Source organism: Somniosus microcephalus, chromosome 5 (genome assembly GCF_052327205.1).
Source record: "Somniosus microcephalus isolate GS21.2 chromosome 5, FLI_Smic_1.0, whole genome shotgun sequence".
Taxonomy (NCBI): Eukaryota; Metazoa; Chordata; class Chondrichthyes; order Squaliformes; family Somniosidae; genus Somniosus; species Somniosus microcephalus.
The window spans coordinates 240,254,991-240,272,325 of NC_140991.1; the positions used below are offsets into that span (position 1 = coordinate 240,254,991).

The 17,335-nt window shown below is 44.9% G+C and overlaps 1 protein-coding gene across 1 annotated transcript in view; it reads left to right on the forward strand.

The window, feature by feature from the left end:
• The first annotated feature begins 719 nt into the window (after window positions 1-719).
• LOC147117624 (E3 ubiquitin-protein ligase MARCHF11-like) overlaps window positions 720-17,335 on the forward strand; it is a 101,992-nt gene continuing 85,376 nt past the window's right edge. Inside the window, exons 1-2 of the mRNA XM_085989387.1 lie at window positions 720-749; window positions 3,129-3,321. Coding sequence (XP_085845513.1) covers window positions 720-749; window positions 3,129-3,321 — 223 coding nt within the window. The remainder of the gene's footprint in view (window positions 750-3,128; window positions 3,322-17,335) is intronic.

Here is a 17,335-nt window from a genome sequence, read left to right on the forward strand (position 1 = left end):
TTTTTATTAAATATTATAGAGATTGAATTTTATCATTGTGTTCATTATTCTGTGAAAACGGAATGAGTAGCCATTGTATATTTATATATATTCCTTTACCTATACATAATAATTCTTATACCTTACCATTTATATGGCTAAGAATACACAACAAAATGGTACGTAATATGTGATAGATATATGAGGTTTAGCTGCATTTTGGTAACACTAAGGGTCCTGGGGTTTGCCAGAACTGGGTTGGGGTCCCAGGGTTTTAGAGTACTCTGGTGGGGCTGCTGCAGTTTGGCAGCATGTGGATCCCTGATCTGGCATCACTGTGAGAGGGTGAAGGAGGTCATAATTTTCCAAAGCTCTCTAGATTCAGGAATTACACCTTTGGATTGGAAAATTGCAAATATCACTCCGTTATCTAAGAAGGGTGGGAGGGAGAAACCAGAAAGCTGCAGACCTGCCAGTTTAACATCAGTTGTGGGGAAGTTACTGAATCTATAATCAGGTATAGAATGGTTGAGCACTATGAGCTGATCAGAGTCAGCATGGATTTGTGAATGGCACGTCATGTCTGACTTATTTATTAGAATTTCTTGAGAAGGTCACTAACCAGATGGATGGGGAAGTATTTCTGGATATTGTCTATTTGGACTTCCAGAAGGCATTTGATAAGGCTCTGCACAAAAGATTATTAGCAAAAATAAAAGCGCTAGGTAGTGGAGGTAACCATGGGACATGGGTTGGTAATTGCTTGGGAGGTAGGAGGCAGCGAGTAGGGATAAAGGAAAAGTACTCTGGTGGGATGTGACAATTGGTTTTGAATGGCATACTCCTGTTCCAATGTTCCAATTAAATCCCATCTACGACAGCACTGGTTTGTGACTGTCCAAAGGATTTCTGTAAACATTAGGCCAACATTTGCGATCGGAGGTTTCCCGTGGGGTGGACGCCTCCGACCTGCAAAATGTCTACAGTTTCCTAGCAGATAAGGGAATTAGGGGTTACGGGGAGCGGGCAGGGAAGTGGACGTGAGTCTAGATTCGGATCAGCCATGATCCTATTGAATGTCGGAGCAGGCCCGAGGGGCCGTATGGCCTACTCCTGCTCCTACTTCTTATGTTCTTATGAACTTACCTGGTGCCCCGGGAAGAATGGTGGCTTGCGATCCTGGCCTCTCCGGGTCCACGCGGGCAGAGCCCCATGGATCCCAGGGGCACAAGCGGTTAGTAGGCGCTCCTGGGATCACATGGGCCGGCCCAACCAATTAAAGAAGGGAATCCCCATTCAACCTTTTGACAGTTCTGTACGTACGGAACTGTCAAAAGTATGAATGGGGATCACCTAAAAAATACACCAACACATTAAATAAATTCTTAAAAAATTACATATTTAAAATTAATTAAAATGCCATTTAATTAAACATTTTAAACAAAAATTTATTTTTTTGGAAAAAGAAATTAAATGTTTTTACGGGCCTAAAAATAAACTTACCTTTTTGAAGAGTATTTTTAATATATAAATGCGATATCAAATTTCATTTTTCTATTTTTTAAAACTCTTAAGCTGGTAAAAGCAGGCCTTATGCTACTTTTACCAGGCGTAAGAATTTGACAGTCATTCAGCGGGTGGAAAAGCACAACTCTCCACCCACAGAGACACTTTTCTTGGACATGCGGATGATCTGTCGAGAATTATTGACAGATCGCAAGTGCCGGTTTTCAGCGTAGGGGTCATAAAATCCAGCCCATTGTATTTTGTGTTATGCGATTAGTTCCTAGATGTTCCTATAGCCAGAATTTTCCTTACCTTGGTGGGTCCGTGGCATATTCAGGGACTGAAAGCAAATTGAACCAATGGAATGAGTGATGTGAATTAAATTATTACGGTTGACTTGATTTAATGTGTAACTGGACAATCACAGTATACTGAGAGAAAAACCTGACCAGAAACAGCACAAAATTTATTTAAATGGCATATGTCATTTTTTATAGTGCAGATCAATTCACTGCAATTACTGTTCAGTTGGAAGGCAACAGCCGAGAATGGCCAGTGAAAAATAACATTTACCAGTAGCTTTTCAAGTAGAACAGAATCTCCATCAATCTGTTAGCTGATATAATCACCATGTTTTTATTTTGGTTTGTTTTTCATACTGTCAAGTAATCAGCTGGAGCAATGGCCATGGAACTCACGCCTCAGGTTGACTGACATTGTTCCCGAGCTGTGTGAATCCCGTGGCCATGCAGGGAAATTTAAAAGGTAGGGAGGAAAAGGCTCTTAAGTGCCTGTAAAGTACCTCATAATGATTTCAATTGGGTCCCTGCCGCTGCAGGTCGGGTTGGCTCCATGCTGACAGATGCGCCTGTGGGAAAGGCACATGGGGGCGAGTTGGGAGCGAGTTGACGGCGGGTTCCCGACCCGCTGTCAAAAAAAACAACTTTACCACCCAACCCCCCACCGATCCCGCCTGCTAACACCACAGAAAATTCAGCCCTTTGTGTCTAGTTCTCTCCTACACACATCTATAAGAAAATGTAAACATTCTGACCACTACGAACAAAACACAGGCGGTAATTAGAAATTTCAAAACTCAACTTTATTTTATATATTCTTTTTAACTAATTAAGATGAGGAAAGACAGTTTCTTTCTCTCTCTAGTTCTGTTTCTCTCTGGCTCCATTTAAATTTTCTAACTGTCAACATAGACAGGCGATAATGAGGTAAAGTAATTGGAAGCTATATGCTTCTACAACCATTTTTTAAAAAATAAACTGAATTACAATGAGGAAGGACACATTGGAGGTAGTTTTAACCCCCAAAAACAGGTGGGTTTGGGTCGGGCCCCACGCCATCTCCCACCACGCGCCATCTCCCCCGACCACGATCGATCTCTCCCTCCCTCCTTGCACTTTGCTCAGATGTGTTCTTGTGCTACAGGTTCTCCCGCCTGACAGACAGCTGGTCTGTCAAACAGGCTGGCTGGCGGGCAGGAAACCATCAGAGAAAATTTAAAAAGATGAACTGCAGGACGTTTGAGAAACTCGTGTCTCTAGGTTTCCTGTCCATAACTCAACCTAAGTTTTATTTATTGGTGCTCTCTATTTTAAATTAATATGCTTTTTTTTTTCCTCCTGTAGTGGGAACCAATCACAGTGACCTTGGTTGAGAAGGTTCAAATAATCGCAGTGATCCTTGGTTGCCTTTTTCTGATAGCAAGTGTGACCTGGCTTTTATGGTCAGCCTTCAGTCCTGCTGCAATTTGGCAGAGAAGAGACATCTTATTTCAGATCTGCTATGGAATGTATGGCTTTATGGACCTTGTTTGCATAGGTAGGTTGAATCCATAAGAGCCGAATAAATATTTCTGTTAACTCATTAAAGCTTAGAGATTACCGTTGCTGATAGCAGGGGACTCGTTAACTCGTTAACCCATTCAAAATAAATGGATTAACTCTGCGTTAAAATAGTAGACAGCGGAATGTCATTCAAATGCTTAAAGTATTCATCCACTAATGGCAGAAGCAGCAGTTTCCTGGTTTAAATTATTAGTTACTAAATTTGCTGAGTGTGGGAGAAGGCAAATTTTGAGATCGGTGAGCGATTGGACTCCATCTTAGCAAAAGTAGTTATGGCCCACAGTAGCTATTTTCTGGTCCTATTTGAGAGACAGAAGTGAGATTAGTTATTTTCTGCCAGAAGCATTCGCACCTGAAATGTGGACTATTAGTGGGGGGAAAAGGGAAGGCAGGATGGAAATTTTTAAAAATTCTTATTTTATGCCTTTAAATTGACACAACGGGAGTCCTGTCCTGTTAAACTAACTAAATAATAATTTATTGGAGGGAGGATTTTTTTAAGCACGGGTTTAAGTTGCCTTTATTGCAGATTTATTCATGTCAGAAATTTGAGCAATGTTTGCAATTACCAGTGACCTGCTTGCAATTATAAAGCAGACACAGCAGTGGTGTAAGCCATTCACACTCCTCATGGTATCTAATGAAAATAGCAACTGCAGAAAGCCCCCTGCAATCTGGAAATGGATGTATAATTATAACCATTGAACTGACAAAAGTTCCCATTGAATTGTTTAACCAGCAAAATAAAAGTTGAGGAAGCAAGTTTTATAGATTTAAAAAATTTCACCCACAGGGTTCCTGTTGGGAATTAACTGATTTAACTATCCAGATTTAAAGGGCTCTAAAAGGTTTAGGATACTGACAAAATGTAACTTCTCCCTGACAAAAATTGACGCAAGGCTGGTAAGGAAGAAGTATTAATGCTTGCCTGAGATAGCACCAGTGTTATTTTGTTTAAAATTAGGAGTTGCACCAGCCTTTATCCCTTTGGTTCCACCCATCACACCCCTTTGCAGCAATGCATAAGTTCTACATAGGGCCAAATTACTCTAGGTAAACAAATGTTTCAAACTGTAATTTACACTGTTTCCAATAGCTTTAGGGGTGCTTCTTAAAGGATTGCCTCTTCGTGGTATCCCCAAATCATGTACCATGCTCAACCAACTCTCAAGCCTCATCAGTGCAAATGAATAACAGCTTTAATTAAGATTCCCCTGATGGCTCAGTATTAATTGCACTACCTGGTAGTGAGCCAACCAGAGCAGAGAGGTCCCAGGCTTGTTCACTGAACTGTGCTGAGTTTGCTGAGAGGACAGTATAATTGGTCTCTGTGCCCCTGGACTAGCGAGGGGGAGAAAACAGCAAAGCATTCTCAGCGCTGATCCAATGTTTCCTACTTGAAATGTCAAAACTGATAATGATAGATTTTTGTTGGGTAAGGGTATTAAGGGAATCAAGGTGGGTAGATGGAGTTAAGATACAGATCAGCCATGATCTAATTGAATGGTGGAACATTGTGTGGATATTGAGTGAGGTCAAGATCAGGCTTGTTTCTCCCCCCAATGATCAAATAGCCTGATAACACTATCTGGTTCAGACATGAAGAATGGTCACTTAGGTGAGGCATTTGACAGTAATTGGTATGCAAGCTTAAGTCAACACCTTCAGAGAAAAAAGTATTTCTAATTGAAAGTTGCTCAACTACAACTAGGGAGTAAATGGGGGAGAAATTCGGTATCGCCCCGTTTAGAGTGCAATTATCGGCTGGGCGCAAAGTTTAGCGCCTGGCGCTAATTATCACCTCCAACTGCAAACTTGGCTTCTATCGCCCCTGGAAGTGATTGGAGCGCTAAATCAGGTGCTACACACCTCTCTTAGGGCGAAGAGCGAGGCGTTACCTCAGAGCGCTGACGAAGCTCGTGATGTCAGTCAGCAATGGAACACAGTCACACTGGCGCCGGCCAGTTCTTAAAGGGGAGGGTCGATGTTGCTCTCCATCCACACCCTGCTCATTGCAGCCTTGAATCTCGGCCTGGAGAGACCTGTACATCAAACCTGCTGGAAAGAACAATGGAGAGTCCCAGGGAAAGGTGTCAGAGTGCAGCCCCCATAGTCTCTTCTAAATTGATACAAGGAAGATCAAATCAAAATGAACCTTCAAAGTGCTGCTCAGTACCCAAAACTCCTCAACACAGCATTGAATATCTCCAGAAGTCTCTCTCTCTCACTCAGAATGCGTGGTGCAAAAATGTCACCGAAAAAAGGCAGGAACTGGTCGCCTTTAAATAGCCCTCCCCCAGTCCCTTCCCGACTGCAAAACGCTCCCCTCAACCTGTCATTGCTAGCGGCAGGTGGTAAGGCAGGGGGTGCCACTCAATACCCGGTCCGGGGCACTACCGGGGCATTGCACGCTCGACTGATGTTACGATCTGCAGGCGCAGGAGATCGTGGCGGTAGTGTTTAGCGCCGCCCCAAAATGTCTGGTCAATTTCACGAGCGGCGCAAACATCGCCGCGCACGGGTGCTAGTTGCTTTGCACCCCATTAGCGCCCACTTAAGATGCTAATGGGAGGCGCAAACCAACCGAATTTTTCCCCCAATGGCTTTTAAAATCTTAGGCTTACACACCAGTCTAGTGCAAAGCAGTTGCACTTTGCACCAAAGTAATAAGTCCCAAATTTGTGAGGTTGGGAGCTTGAGACCACATTGGTGGTGGACATGGGCCAAAACAACCCTATTTTTGCTGGAGTCACAAAGCTGGTGAAATTAAATCCAGAGTCAGGTCAGGCCCTGACTACATTTGTAATGATGCTTACCCCCTCTCGTCCAACTCCCTATGACCTCGAGAGCATCTTTACCAAGTAAGCTTTTGGTAAATCAGGAGGTAAGTCACTCGCCGCAGAATAACCAGCCTCTGACCTGTTATTGTAGTCAATGTATTTATGTGGCTGTTCCAGTTAGGTTTCTGGTCAATAGTGACTCCCCCACCCCTCAGGATGTTGATGGTGGGGGATTTGATGATGGTAATTCCATTGAATGTCATGGGGAGGTGATTAGACACTCTCTTGTTGGAGATGGTCATTTCCTGGCACTTGTGTGACATGAATGTTACTTGCCACATATCAGCCCAGCTGGAATACTGTGTGCAGTTCTGGTCGCCACACTACAGGAAGGATGTGATAGCTTTGGAGAGGGTGCAGAGGAGATTCACCAGGATGCTACCAGGGCTGGAACGCTTCAGCTATGAAGAGAGACTGGGCAGATTGGGTTTGTTTTCCTTGGAGCAGAGGAGGCTGAGGGGGGACATGATTGAGGTGTACAAAATTATGAGGGGCATAGATAGGATGGATACTAAGGAGCTTTTTCCCTTAGTAGAAGGGTCAATAACTAGGGGGCACAGATTCAAGGTAAAGGGCGGGAGGTTTAGAGGGGATTTGAGAGAGAACTTTTTCACCCAGAGGGTGGTTGGATTCTGGAACTCACTGCCCGGAAGGGTTGTGGAGGCTGGAACCCTCAACATTCAAGACGCATTTGGATGAGCACTTGAAATGCCATAGCATACAAGGCTACAGACCAAATGCTGGAATATGGGATTAGATTAGACAGGGCGTGATGGCCGGCGCGGACACGATGGGCCGAAGGGCCTCTATCCGTGCTGTATTACTCTATGACTCTAAGCCTAGATGTTGTCCAGGTCTTGCTGCATGTGGGCACGGACAGCTTCATTATCTGAGGAATTGCAACTGGAACTGAACACCGTGCAATCATCAGCGAATATCCCCACTTCTGACCTTATGATGGAGGGAAGGTCATTGATGAAGTAGCTGATGTTTGGCCTCCAACAACTACAATCATCTTCTTTTGTTCAAGGTATGACTCCAACCAGTCGAGAGTTTCCCCCCCCCCAATTCCCATTGACTTCAATTTTATTAGGGCTTCTTGTTGGCACACTCGATGTCAAGGGCAGTCACTCTCCCCTCACTTCTAAAATTCAGCTCTTTTGCCCCTGTTTGGGTGAAGGCTGTAATGAGGCCTGGAGCTGAGTGGTTCTGGTGGAACCCAAATAGAGCATCGGTGAGCAGATTATTGGTGAGTAAGTGCCACTTGATAGCTCTGTCACTGACACCTTCCATCACTTTGCTGATGATTGAGAGTAGGCTGATGGGGCGGTAATTGATCGGATTGGATTTGTTCTGCTTTTTGTGGACAGGGCATACCTGGGCTATTTTCCACTTTGTCGGGTAGATGCCAGTGTTGTAGCTGTACTGGAACAGCTTGGCTAGAGGCATGGCAAGTTCTGGAGCACAAGTCTTTAGCACTACAGCCAGGATGTTGTTGGGGTCCATAGCCTTTGCTGTATCCAATGCGCTTAGCTGTTTCTTGATATCATGTGGAGTGAATCTAATTGGCCAAAGACTGGCATCTGTGATGGTGGGTACCTCAGGAGGAGGCCAAGAAGGATCATCCACTCGGCACTTCAGCTGAAAATGGTTGTGTACGCTTCAGCCTTGCCTTTTGCACTCACGTGCTAGGCTCCGCCATCGTTGAGGATGGAGTTGTTCATGGCACCACTTCCTCCTTAGTTATTTAATTTTTCACCACCGTTCACGATTTGAGGGCAAAGGGTGGGAGGTGGGGTGGGGGAGTTCCTGGGCCACCTCCAGAATTCTGCCAATTAGGCTCTCCCTAGGCGCAATGAAATTCGTGCCAGGTATGGCCCACCTTCCATGATTATGGAATTGGCCCCATTTCTGCCATTTGGGATTGTCTCTACATGGATGGCCATGGGCACCTGGGAGTCTAACTCCACTGCATTTCCAGTTGCGGAGCAGGGTCCCTGAATTCCACAGCTAATTGCAGCGATTGGCTTTAGAAATCTTTTGTCTCATGAACATCAGGAAGAACAGAGCTATCACTTTTGGTCCCTGTCACAAACTGTATTCCATTGCCACTGATTCCATCCCCTCCCTGGCCACTGATGGACCAGATTGCATCAAACAGTGGCATCCAGTTTGACCCAGAGCCGAGTTTCAAACCTCAGATCCTGTTCACCAAAACTTCTACTTTCTACCTCCATAACATTGACCATCTCCATCCCTACCTCAACCTCTCTGCTGCTGTATCCCTTATCTGTGCTTTTGACGCATCTAGGCACGATTTCTCTAATATTCTCCTGACCATCCTCCGTTCTCCAAACTTCAACTGGTTCAAAACTCAGCTGCCCATTTCCAGTCCCTCACAAAGTCCCATTCTCCCAGTGCATCTTTGATCCATTTTAAACTTCCTACATGGCCTCCTCCCACCCTCTCTCTGCAATCTCAATGGGATGCAAATCAGGCTCTTTCTACAATGGGAAGGTGATCCGCTTTACCAGGTTACCAGCCATGCAGCAGAGAAGAAAATTATCCCCATTATCTCTTCAGCATCCTAATGTCATTCTAGGACACCAATATGAAAACGCAGCAGAAATGTATTAAAATCTCTTCCTCTAGTAGCATTAAATAGAGCCTCACATAGCTGACTATCTGTTTCACAGTAATGACACACAAAAGGACACATTGCAACACAAAAGTAAAAGTAAACTGTCACCAAAGGTATCAAATCTCAAATTACTGGGGCCTAGAAATTCAAGAGCGCTGGAAACCTGCCAGTGCCACCGTGAGCCATAGTTAATGGCTACTAGAATTAATAGCGCTGGAAGCATCGGTATATTGATGCTGCTCGCTAATTAAAATTAGCGCAGCGCTAAACTTACTGTCTAAGGCTGGTTTTTGGGTGGTAGTCTCAGCAGGAAGCCCAATGTAGCATGGCCATGGCGTCCCTGGAGCAAGAACAGCATTTTATTAAAGCTAGCCTGTCATTTTAGAAAGCAGTCTCAGTCCCTAAAAGGGGCTTCTAAAATGAAAACAATAAAAGTCATTTAAAAATAGGCAGTTTTTAGGCCTTAGAACTCAACTGCCTTCTGAAAAAATATAAACACTAAAAAGAATTCCCAAATGACGGTCTTCAGCTCTTAAATCTGAATTTTCTTCTGCACCTAAAAAAAAAAAATGGGAAAAATGCTTCAGCACTAACACAAATGGCTCAGCAAGCCAGGGACTCGGACGCAGCACTCCAGCTTTGTGCAGGGAGTCATCACTGCAAGAGAGGTCCTCTACCCACAGGGGCCAGGAGGCCCTCCAGAAAGAAGGATGTGGGACCAGATCACATAGGCCATCATTGCCAGCAGTGTCACCTGCACGACCTGGCTCCAGTGCCCAAAGAGGCTTCATGACCTCAGACCAGTGGTCAAGCTCAGTGAATGCTTCTTCAAAAGCCGTCTCCTACATTGCTCAATGCACAACCCCCCACCCCCGCAATCACTCAGCTACCAATAATAGAATAGATAAGGGAGAACCAGTGGATGTGGTGTATTTGGACTTTCAGAAGGCTTTCGATAAGGTCCCGCATAAGAGATTAGTATGTAAAGTTAAAGCACATGGGATTGGGGGTAAGGTACTGACTTGGATAGAGAACTGGTTGGCAGACAGGAAGCAAAGAGTTGGAATAAACTGGTCTTTTTCCGAGTGGCAGGCAGTGACTAGTGGGGTACCGCAGGGATCGGTGCTAGGACCCCAGCTATTCACAATATATATTAATGATCTAGATGAGGGAACTAGATGTAATATCTCCAAGTTTGCAGATGACACAAAGCTAGGTGGGCATGTGTGCTGTGAGGAGGATGCCGAGAAACTCCAATATGATTTGGACAGGTTGGGTGATATGGCAGATGCAGTATAATGTGGATAAATGCGAGGTTATCCACTTTGGTGGCAAAAACAGGAAGGCAGATTGGGAGAAGGGGAAGTGCAACGAGACCTGGGTGTCCTTGTGCACCAGTCGCTGAAGGTAAGCATGCAGGTGCAGCAGGCGGTTAAGAAGGCAAATGGTATGTTGGCCTTCATAGCAAGAGGATTAGAGTACAGGAGTAAGGATGTCTTGTTGCAGTTGTACAGGGCCTTGGTGAGACCACACCTTGAGTATTGTGTGGCGTTTTGGTCGCCTTATCTGAGGAAGGATGTTCTTGCCAGCAAAGATTCACCAGACTGATACCTGGGATGGTAGGAATGACGTATGAGGAGAGATTGGGTCGATTGGGCTTATATTCGATGGAGTTTAGAAGAATGAGGGGGGAATCTCATTGAAACTTATGAAATTCTAACAGGACTAGACAGACTAGATGCAGGAAGGGTGTTCCCGATGGCGGGGGAGTCCAGAACCAGGGGTCACAATCTAAAGATAGGGGGTACGCCATTTAGGACAGAGGTGAGGAGGAATTTCTTCACCCAGAGAGTGGTGAACTTGTGGAATTCTCTACCACAAAAGGAAGTTGAGGGCAATTCATTAAATATATTCAAGAAGAAGTTAGATATATTTCTTAAGGCTAAAGGGATCAAGGGATATGGGAAGACAGCAGGGACAGGGTACCGAATTTGGATGATCAGCCATGATCTCATTAAATGGTGGAGCAGGCTTGAGGGGCCGAATGGCCTACTCCTGCTCCTATCTTCTGTGTTTCTGTGTAATCTGTACCAAGTACAAGGCACACCTCCTATTCCTAGCTTCACTTCACTCTCTTGGAGGAGACAGTGCTGGCCATTCTTGGCAGTGGCATGGCTGAGCCCTTGGCCAGCGGCAGGGCTGAAAGGATACAAGATGCTGGTATCCTCATACGTTATCCTCCTTCTCACATGCACCTCTTGCTTTCCCACCCTCCGCTCACCACAACTCCACCCTTGTGCCTTCCTCATTTCACGCACCCAAGAAATGCAGCCTGCCCAGCCAGTGGTTGACCAAGAAGAGGGAGAGGAGAGTGAAGAAGAAGAAGGAACACCGCCACTCGATTTCACACTCCCAGTCACCAGCTCCTCAAGGTCGACCTGCAAGGCCATTTGCAGTGTCCCCCACTGAAAGTCAGCAGTCTTCCACCAGTCATGCTGCAGCCACTGGGGTAGCACTGCGTGACATCAGTAGGATAGGCAAAGACACACACAAGACAGTCACTGAGGGAATGCATACGGGTGATGAGTTGATTTATTGATGTCATATTGGATGGATAGATGTATAAAGTTGGATTGGAAAGTTTGCTTTGTGGTGGCTTTTATTTCAGCATTGTGGCCAAGAGGATGCTATGATGGTCAGTAACAGAGGAAAGGTAAGATGTGGGACAAATCTTGAAAGGGGAATGTGGATTGTGGTCACTGGTACTGCGGGTGGATGATTCCATCCCAGATATCCTGGCCAGAAAGGGGCTGTCTGGACTGCATCTTTCCTTCTGCCTCTTCCTCTGCTGCATCTTCCTCTGCTGCGTCTTCCTCTGCTGCATCTTCCTCTTCTGCGTCTTCCACTTCCCTCTGCGAGTGGATGCCTGAAATCTGAAATAAAAGCAGAAAATGCTGGAAATACTTAGCAGGTCAGGCAGCATCTCAACCTGAGACGTGAACCCTGTTTCTCTCTCCACGGATGCTGCCTGACTTGCTAAGTATTTCCAGAATTTTCTGTCCTTTCAGAGGCCTTCCTTTACCATCTGAGGCCTTGTAAGTGTCCAGCAGCACTCCCTGCACACTTTAAAAACTTTTAGCATCTATTGCACCAAGCCACTACATCAATAAAATATAAAAAATCCAGTCCAAAAGCTTAATTGTAAACTTACCTGAAAGATGTGTGTGTCCCTTTAGGAAGCGCTGACAGCATCTCTAGATCTACTGCATGCTTGATTGTCTGAGCGAGCTTAGGGCCCAGCATTAAATTCGGCCCAAAGGTCCAAGTTCACAGAGCGTGGCATCAAGTTAGCGTTGCACGACAACTGACATCATGCTCTGCAGATTTTCATGTCCAGGGCCAATGCTGCTAACGGCAGGTCTATGGCCCTCATCAAAATGGCGGCCGCTGAGTCACATGCCAGAGGTGAGTGGGAGTGAGACGACTGCCATTTGATTTCCCGAATCGGGCCTTACTGGGTGGCGGTAAGTACTCAAATTTAGGATTCTGGGCCCCATATTGTCAGGTTAGATAAGATTTAGGGTACTGGTCAAATAGACAATTCAATTTGGACTTGCTGTCCTATGCCACATTACGTTAACAAAAGCATTAATTGCACCTGTTAAGTTTTACTCTTGTGCAAATCAGTTGTCTACAAACTACATTGCAATCAGGACACCATAAATATGCTTCTTCCATTCCAAAGAAAAACTGGTCAAGACTGCAGTTATAAGAGTTGTATAAAATTAGGATAATTTGTTGTTCATTCAATTGTGCAACCGAAACCTTAGTCACCTGTATTACAAATTAAAATCCTTGATCAACATTATTTCATTTATAATTGCATTTATCATCTCCCTGGAAAAAAAATTCAAGAAAAACTATTGATATATACACATGTGATGATCATAAGATTTAGTAACCAACAAGGTTCCCTCTTTTTAAAAAAAAAAAAAAAAAAAAAATTTCCATGTGCGGTCCTTCAAAATTTGCTGCACAGCATCTTCCAGCGGCAGCAGCTTGTGAGTAACCTGCGCAGGACCTCCTGATTGGTGTGTGGCCGCACGCCCATGCACCTTAGGGGGAACATTGGTAACCAATATAGGGGAGGTACTACTCCAATCCCTGGATGTAATAAATGTAGTAATAACAATTCTAACTGCATTGTTTATTTGAATATATCGGGGTAATTATGCTCCTAAAATTTTGCAAAACTACCTCTATCACAAGCGGTATATATAGCATTGTGAAGCTTTGCTTTTCTTATATCTGGGACATTGGTGAATTGGAAATGTGACTCCTTCAAATGATCCAAATACTGGGCCATAATAAATTAATGCTTGCCAACTATGCAGGGATAACAGGGAAGCATATTTAGTCTACTCTATTGCTCATCTTCATCAGTGACCTGCTGAAAATGATCGCCTTTCTGTAGCTTCACCTCAATGTTCCATATAGAAACATAGAAACATAGAAGATAGGAGCAGGAGTAGGCCATTCGGCTCTTCAAGCCTGCTCCACCATTCAATGTGATCATGGCTGATCATCCAAATTCAGTACCCTGTCCCTGCCTTTTCCCCATATCCCTTGATCCCTTTAGCCTCAAGAAATATATCCAACTCTTTCTTGAATATATTTAATGAACTAGCCTCCACCGCCCTCTGTGGCAGAGAATTCCACAGGTTCACCACTCTCTAGGTGAAGAAATTCCTCCTCATTTCAGTCCTAAATGGCTTACCCCTTATCCTTAGACTATGACCCCTGGTTCTGGACTCCCCGGCCATCAGAAACATCCTTCCTGCATCTAGTCTGTCCAGACCTGACAGAATTTTATAGGTTTCGATGAGATCCTCTCTCAATCTTCTAAACTCCAGTGAGTATAAGCCCAATCGACACAATCTCTCCTCATACGTCATTCCTGCCATCCCAGGTATCAGCCTGGTGAATCTTCGCTGCACTCCCTCCATGGCAAGAACGTCCTTCCTCAGGTAAGGCGACCAAAACTGCACACAATACTCAAGGTACGGTCTCACCAAGGCCCTGTACAACTGTAGCAAGACATCCTTGTTCCTGTACTCGAACCCTCTTGCTACGAAGGCCAACATACCATTTGCCTTCTTAACCGCCTGCTGCACCTGCATGCTTACCTTCAGCGACTGGTGCACAAGGACACCCAGGTCTCTTTGCACTTCCCCTTCTCCCAATCTATTGCCATTCAAATAATAATCTGCCTTCCTGTTTTTGCCACCAAAGTGGATAACCTCACATTTATCCACATTATTATAGTGCATTTGCCATGTTTCTGTCCAAAGATGTGCGGGTTAGGTTGATTGGCTATGATAAATTGAGCCTTAGTGTTAGGGGGATTAAATACGTGGGGTTACGGAGATAGGGTGGGATATGTGTTGGTGTAGGGGTTACGGGGATCGGGTGGGATATGTTTCGGTGCAGGCTCGATGGGCCGAAATGGCCTCTATCTGCACTGTGGGGTTTCTGTGATTCTGTGAATCACCCAACCTGTCCAAATCGTACTGGAGTTTCCCGACATCCTCCTCGCAGCTTACCCTCCCGCCCAGCTTTGTGTTGTCGCAAATTTGGGGATATTACATCCAATTCCCTCGTCCAGATCATTAATATATATTGTGAACAGCTGGGGTCCTAGGACTGATCCTTGCGGTACCCCACTAGTCACTGCCTGCCACTCGGAAAACGACCCGTTTATTCCAACTCTTTGCTTTCTGTCCGCCAACCAGTTCTCTATCCAAGTCAATGCCTTGCCCCCAATCCCATGTGCCTTAATTTTGCACGCTAATCTCTTATGTGGGACCTTATCGAAAGCCTTCTGAAAGTCCAAATACACCACATCCACTGGTTCTCCCTTATCTATTTTACCAGTTACATCCTCAAAAAATTCCAGTAGATTAGTCAAGCATGATTTACCTTTTGTAAATCCATGTTGACTTTGTCCGATCCTGTCACTGCTTTCCAAGTGCTCTGCTATTACATCTTTTATAATAGACTCTAGCATTTTCCCCACTACCGATGGGGCTTACCGGTCTATAACTCCCCGCTTTTTCTCTACCACCTTTTTTGAATAGTAGGGTAACATTAGCTACCCTCCAATCCATGGGTACCGTTCCAGAGTCTATCGAGTTCTGGAAGATGACCAGTAATGCATCTACTATCTCTAGGGCCACTTCCTTAAGTACCCTGGGATGTAGACCATCAGGCCCTGGGGATTTATCGGCCTTCAGTCCCATCAATTTTCCTAACACCATTTTCCTACAAATACTGATTTCTTTCAGTTCCTCTCTTTCATCAGACCCTATGTTCCCCAGCATCTCTGGGAGTTTATTTGTGTCCTCCTTTGTGAAGACAGAACCAAAGTATGTATTTAGTTGGTCTGCCATTTCCTTGTTTCCCATTATAAATTCCCCTGATTCTGACTAAGGGACCTACGCTTGACTTCACCAATCTTTTTCTCTTCACATATCTATAAAAGCTTTTACAGTCAGTTTTTATGTTCCATGCCAGCTTACTCTCATATTCTATTTTCCCTTTCTTAATTAATCCCTTTGTCCTCCTTTGTTGACTCCTAAACTGCTCCCAATCCTCAGGATTATTGCTTTTTCTAGCCAATTTATATGTCCTCTCCTTGGATCTTATGCTATCCCTAATTTCCCTTGTTAGCCACGGTTGAGTCACCTTTTTTGTTTTATTTTTATGCTAAACTGGGATGAACAAATTCTGTAGCTCATCCATTCAGTCTTTGAATGTTTGCCATTGCCTATCCACCGTCAACCCTTTGAGCGCCATTCCCCACTCAATTCTACCCAACTCGCTCCTCAGACCATCGTAGTTTCCTTTATTTAAATTGAGGACCCTTGTCTCTGAGTCAACTACTTCATTCTCCATCTTAATGAAGAATTCGATCATATTATGATCGCTCCGACCCAAGGGGCCTCATACAACAAGATTGCTAATTAATCCTTTCTCGTTACATAATACCCAGTCTAAGATGGCCTGATCTCTGGTTGGTTCCTCGACATATTGGTCCAGGAAACCATCCCGTAAACACTCCAGGAATTCCTCCCCCACAGTATTGTTACTAATTTGGTTGGCCCAATCTATATGTAGATTAAAGTCACCCACGATGACTGCTGTGCCCTTATTGCACGCTTCTTTAATTTCCCTTTTAATGCCATCCCCAACCTCCACCTTACTGTTTGGAGGTCTATATACCACTCCCACTAATGTTTTTTTCCCCTTAGTATTTCTCAATTCTACCCATACAGATTCCACATCATCAGAACTAATATCCTTCATTACAATTGTATTAATCCCTTCTTTAACCAGTAATGCTACCCCACCTCCCTTTCCTTTTTGCCTATCTTTCCTGAATATCGAATACCCCTGGATGTTGAGTTCCCAGTCTTGGCCATCCTTGAGCCACGTTTCTGTAATCCCAACCAAATCGTATTCGTTTACCTCTATTTGCGCAGCCAATTCATCCACCTTATTACAAATGCTCCTCGCATTAAGACACAAAGCCTTCAGGCTTGTTTTTTTTAACGCTCTTAGACCTATTAGAATTATTATTTACTGTGGCCACGTTTGATTTAAACCGTTGATTTCTCTGACTGCCACTTTTGTTTTTCTCCTTCCTATCTTTTGCTTTTATCCCTGTTTTCCTTTCCTCTGTCTCCCTGCTCAGGTTCCCAACCCCCTGCCATTTTAGTTTAAACCCCCCCGAACAGTGCTAGCAAACCACCCCGCAAGGATATTTGTCCCGCTCTGGTTCAGGTGCAACCTGTCCGACTTGTACAAGTCCCACCTTTCCCAGAAGCAGGCCCAGTGATCCAGGAAACTAAAGCCCTCCCTCCTGCACCAACTCTTTAGCCACGCATTCATCTGCTCTATCCTCCTATTCCTATACTCACTAGCACATGGCACCGGGAGTAATCCAGAGATTACAACCTTTGAGGTCCTGCTCTTTAATCTGCTACCTAGCTCCCTAAATTCTTGTTGCAGGACCTCATCCCTCTTCCTACCTATGTCGTTGGTCCCAATGTGCACCACGACCTCTGCCTGTTCACCCTCCCCCTTCAGAATGCCCTGCAGCCGTTCAGTGACATCCTTGACCCTGGCACCAGGGAGGCAACAAACCATCCTGGATTCACGTCTACAGCCACAGAACCATCTATCTGTTCCCCTTACGATAGAATCCCCTACCACTATTGCTCTCCCACTCTTTTTCCTCCCTTCCTGAGCAGCAGAAGCACCCCTGGTGCCAGGAAGTTGGCTGCTGCTGCGTTCCTCTGGTGAGTCATCCCCCTCAATATCCAAATTGGTATACCTGTTTGAAAGGGGGATGGCCACAGGGGTCCCCTGCACTACCTGCCTGCTTCTACTGCTCCGCCTGGTGGTCACCCATTTCCCTTCTGCCTGTGCAGCCCTACCCTGCGGCG